This window comes from Leucopleurus acutus (assembly GCF_964270905.1).
Source record: "Leucopleurus acutus genome assembly, chromosome: 8".
In the NCBI taxonomy this organism is placed as follows: Eukaryota; Metazoa; Chordata; class Mammalia; order Artiodactyla; family Delphinidae; genus Leucopleurus; species Leucopleurus acutus.
The window spans coordinates 95169029-95174256 of record NC_139151.1 but is presented as its reverse complement, the minus strand read 5'-3'; the positions used below and the strand labels follow the sequence as shown (position 1 = coordinate 95174256).

General features: G+C 57.5%; 1 protein-coding gene across 1 annotated transcript; it reads left to right on the top strand.

Moving 5' to 3' along the window:
• Positions 1-1640: 1640 nt before the first annotated feature.
• On the top strand, positions 1641-2876 carry CHST1 (carbohydrate sulfotransferase 1; the record flags this gene model as incomplete). The annotated part of the gene is made up of 1 exon (XM_082844757.1): positions 1641-2876. The coding sequence occupies one exon, from the start codon at positions 1641-1643 to the stop codon at positions 2874-2876; it is 1236 nt and encodes a 411-aa protein (XP_082700883.1).
• Between the last annotated feature and the right edge of the window lie 2352 nt (positions 2877-5228).

Below are 5228 nucleotides of genomic sequence, written 5' to 3'. Positions count from 1 at the left end.
TCGGCCAGCTGGGCGGGCAGGCTTGTCAGCTCCCTGCCCACTGGGGCGTGGTGTGAGCACAGGGACTGAGACTTGCTAGGAGGATATGGGTAGGGGGTGGAAGAGGTGGGTGAAGGAGGTCCAGGCCTCAGAGGGCTGGATCCAGGGGATGAGAGATGGCAATGGGTTATTTGGAGCTCTGAGTCAGTGGTAAATCTGGGAGAGCAGGCAGGGCCTTTGCTGTGCAGCCCTGGAGAGCTGTCTGTGGTGCGCAGGACACAGGAGAGAAGGGGTGGGGAGGGAGGAGCTTGGAGCCCCCCTTCAGCACCCCTGCCTTCCCTCTCTCCTTGCAGTCTTGTGGCCACAGGGCTGCTGCACAGGCAGTGACTGCCGGCTGGGCCTGGAGACCTGGCGGCTGCGGACTGCCCAGCCCAGAACAGCCCCTCTTTGGTGAGTCCTCTCTGCCCCGCCTTCCCCAGGGCTGGTCACCGAGCTAGCCCATCTCGGGGGGCGGCTTTCCAACGCCCAGCTTAGCTCCTCTTCCCTGCTCTCCCTGCCCTCCCCATCCCCCATGCTTTCTCAGTTCCTTGAGATGCCCCTTCTGTACCACCCCTTCCTCTTCTCACTGCCCTGCCTGGGTTCTCTGGGGCCACTGTTGGATCACAGTGGGGTCCCTGCGCTTACCCGGTGGGCAGAAGGGGGTGAGGGCCTAAAGGTGGAGGCCTTTGAGGTCTGGCTGGGGGAGGGGGGCTGGAGGAACCAGTTCACTCTGCTGACAGTAGGGTCATCTGCCCCATGGCCCAGACCCCTCCCTCAGTGGCCAGGAGGAAATCCTGGAGGGCGCTGGGGCCCAGGAAGGGATGCTTCTCAGCAGCCCCTGGACCCTGTCTCTGCTCTGGGCCAGCTGACTCTTAGGGACTCCGTGAGCCCCGGGAGTCCTTTTCTGGAATAAGCTAGTCACCTGCATCTGTAACTCTGGGGGGGCAGGGGGGAGGGCATGACACAGTTGTCCACCTTTCCCGGCCCGGTAGGCATGGGATGCTAGCAGCCCACCAGCTCACGGTGTGCAGGGGTTCTTTCTACATGAGGACTTGGGTCGGGGGGAGGCATCTGACGTGGACTCTTCTTCCTCTTGGGGGTGGGCAGGGGATGGAGGAAAGATGACCACCTGGGGAACTGGGTGCCAGCTCGTGGGGGTGAAGAAGATGCAGGTGGGCCCAGGAGATGCCAGCAGGGGTGGCAGGCAGTGAGAGGGGAATGGCTTGAGCTGGGAACTGGTCATTCCCAAGTGTGGGAGTTGGGAGTGTTAGGGTCTTGCCCAGTCAGGCCCCACTGAGGAACCCAGCTCATGATGGGAGACCCTACAGCCTTCTGTAGGGTAGACCCCAAGGTATGGGAATCAGTCCCTAAAGGCTCCCAGGAGTTCCCAGAGAATGGTAAAGTCTCGTGCAGGTGCCATGTAGGCCTCAGATGCACGTGTGAGCACTGACGCAGGGAGCTGCAGCCCTTCCCCGGGCGGGCTGGAGACCAGCTTCCCCGAGGGAGCAAGCCAGTGCCGCTGGCCTTGGGAGGCACCCAAGCCTGGCTGCTCCCTGATGGCTGCCCGCCTTTGCCCACAGACCTCACATGGTGGAGAAGCAGCCCCATGAAGGTGCCCAGCCATGCAATGTTCCTGGAAGGCCGTCCTCCTCCTTGCCCTGGCCTCCATCGCCATCCAGTACACGGCCATTCGCACCTTCACCGCCAAGTCCTTCCACACCTGCCCGGGTCTGGCGGAGGCGGGGCTGGCCGAGAGGCTGTGCGAAGAGAGCCCCACCTTCGCCTATAACCTCTCCCGGAAGACCCACATCCTCATACTGGCCACCACGCGCAGCGGCTCCTCCTTCGTGGGCCAGCTCTTCAACCAGCACCTGGACGTCTTCTACCTGTTTGAGCCCCTCTACCACGTCCAGAACACGCTCATCCCCCGCTTCACCCAGGGCAAGAGCCCCGCGGATCGGCGGGTCATGCTGGGAGCCAGCCGTGACCTCCTGAGGAGCCTCTACGACTGTGACCTCTACTTCTTGGAGAACTACATCAGGCCGCCGCCCGTCAACCACACCACCGACAGGATCTTCCGTCGCGGGGCCAGCAGGGTACTGTGCTCTCGCCCCGTGTGCGACCCTCCGGGCTCCGCGGACCTGGTGCTGGAGGAGGGGGACTGCGTGCGCAAGTGTGGCCTGCTAAACTTGACGGTGGCCGCCGAGGCCTGTCGGGAGCGCAGCCACGTGGCCATTAAGACGGTGCGGGTGCCCGAGGTTAACGACTTGCGGGCCCTGGTTGAAGACCCCCGGTTAAACCTCAAGGTCATCCAGCTGGTCCGCGACCCACGTGGCATTCTGGCTTCCCGCAGCGAGACCTTCCGCGACACGTACCGGCTCTGGCGGCTCTGGTACGGCACCGGGAGGAAGCCCTACAACCTGGACGTGACGCAGCTGACCACGGTGTGCGAGGACTTCTCCAACTCCGTGTCCACCGGCCTCATGCGGCCCCCGTGGCTCAAGGGCAAGTACATGCTGGTGCGCTACGAGGACCTGGCCAGGAACCCCATGAAGAAGACCGAGGAGATCTACGGCTTCCTGGGCATCCCCTTGGACAGCCACGTGGCGCGCTGGATCCAGAACAACACGCGGGGAGACCCCACCCTGGGCAAGCACAAATACGGCACCGTGCGAAACTCGGCGGCCACGGCCGAGAAGTGGCGCTTCCGCCTCTCCTACGACATCGTGGCCTTTGCCCAGAACGCGTGTCAGCGGGTGCTGGCGCAGCTGGGCTACAAGATGGCCAAGTCCGAGGAGGAGCTCAAGAACCCCTCCATCAGCCTGGTGGAGGGGCGGGACTTCCGCCCTTTCTCGTGACCAGGGCTCTGTGGGTGGGGGCGAGGGGGACACGGTGTCGGCTTTGATAAAATGGACCGTTTTGAACTGTTGCCTTACTTACCCCTCCCTCTCCCACCCCGTCTTTGTGTCCTCCCTACCCCCTGTCCAGACCCCGCTTCCTCTGCCTCTCTTTGTCTCTGAAATTTGCACTAAGTCTTGGACAGGAATCTCTGGGGCAGAGGGGGCCTGAAGTGGGGTCCAGCCCCAGCCCCACCCCGTTCAGACACAAGGATGTGTGTCTCTGGTAGATGGTGACAATGTTTACAAGCACCGCACTTACACATTCACACATGCGCGCACACACACGGGCACCTGAGAGGAGAGACACCCCAAACCACACAACTTCTGAAGCTTCTCCAGCGGACGAGTGGCGAGGGTACGGTAGTTTTTGCACTGTCTTACTTCTACGAGGTAAGAAGTTAAAAACAAAATGGCCACCTCTCTCTAATTTATGAATGGCGTTTATCCCTCCCCATCCTGCTTCTGCCCCCCAATGCCCACTGCCCCTCCCTCCCTTGGAGCAGAGAAACTGCCCCCTCCTGCCCGCCCTTGCCTGTCAGGTGAGCAGGTTTTTACTGTGAGGTGAATGTGGACCTTGTTTATTTTTTCCAGTCTGTGGCAATGCTGTTCGTCTGTCTGAGTCTTGTGGCTGCCTCTGGACCAGTGATGGCTGATAAATGTTATGGTTTTCTGATTGATCTTGGGGTCCATCTGTGATATTTCTTTGTGCCAAAAAGAAGAAAAAAAAGAGTGGTTCGGTTTGCTAAATGAACATTGAAATGCTTTATATGTGTTTTCTGTAAATAAAAGAGTGCAATAATGTCTGAATGTGATTATGGGACATTCTGAACGGGCAAAGGCAGAAATCGGTGGGGTCTAGGTGTTTCTGGCTTTGGGGAGGAGAGAGAAGGAGATGGAGGTGGGGATTCAATGACCAGTTGCTGGCTTTCAGAATTCACGTCACCCTCATCACCCTCAACACTGAGTTCATGGTTTCATTTCCCTCCGGTCAGTTGAGACCAGGCACCTTATAGCCAGGGGTGATGTTCAAAATATTTAACAAGTGGTATGGCTTGCCGAATCACTGTCTGGAGATCCTGATGAGGTCCTGGTGACCCTTTTCTGTGCCAGATGTTACCTCTGTTAATTGCTGGGTCTGTGGAAAGGATAGCCAGGTGGGGGAGGGATATTCAAGGGATGTGTTGGTTCAGGCCGGTGCTGCTTATCAGTGGTCTGGAAGTATTCCAGGATTTTAACAAGTAGTGCAGGTGTACTGGTGTCTACACTGGTGGAACATCAGCTGTGCTTACTTCCTTTCCCGTCCTTGGCCATCTAACAGCTTCCCCAGCTCTTTTCCCAAGAAAACAGCTGGTCCCTAGGGTGGAGTTCACAGCTTTGCTGTCCTGGGACAGAGAGAGTCTGTCTGGGATTAGGTAGCCCCAGTGGTCCTGGGCTTCTCAAGCTTGGAAGAGCCGTTTTACCAGGTCACCCAGGGCAGTTCAGCCTTCAGAGGATTTATTTATGATAACCAAGCCTGCACGACAGAGAATCAGAAACCAGAGTGCTGGCCTGCTTTTAGGGTAAAGATCCAACTCTCAGTGCTCTCGGAGGCCCCGCGTGTCCTGACTCCTGCCCAACTCTAGTTTCACCCTCACCATGCTCCCCTTCACATTCACTCTCTGGTCTTCCTGCTTTCTTTTGATTCCTTGAACCCACTGAGGTTAGAGTCCCCAGTTTGTTTCCCTCTCCCCATAACCACATCCTTGGCTAGTGCCCTCCCTCCCACACCGATTTGGGCTCAGCCATGTGCCTTGCTTTAGCCAATGGGACAATAGTCAGAGTGATGGGTACAGCAGCATGAAAAGTACATGAGCTTTGGAGCTTGTCCCTTTTTGCCGCCTTTTGGAAGCCTTTAACTGCCTTATGGAGGAAACCCAGGGTAGCTTGCTGGAGAATGTCAGACCATGAGGTGAAGAACAAAAGAGCCCCAGCCAATGGCCACCCAGCTCCTCACTGACTTGGCAACTAGCACAGATGCATGAGTAAGTCCCAGCCAGGGTCAGTGCCACAGTCTGGCCTAGACTGTTGGAACTGCTTTGCTGAACCCAGCCAAATTTCTGACCTGCAAAACTGTGGGTTAAAAAAAGTGGTTGTTGTTTGAAGCAACTAAATTTTGGAGTGACTTGTTAGGCAGCAGAAGCTAGCCAATGCACATGGCACTCTGGCTCATTTCAGGGTCTTTGCCTAGATCATTCCTCATGCCTGGGTTACTACTATTCCCCTCTTAATCTAATTAATGTCTGCTCATCCTTTGGATCTTAGTTTCATTAT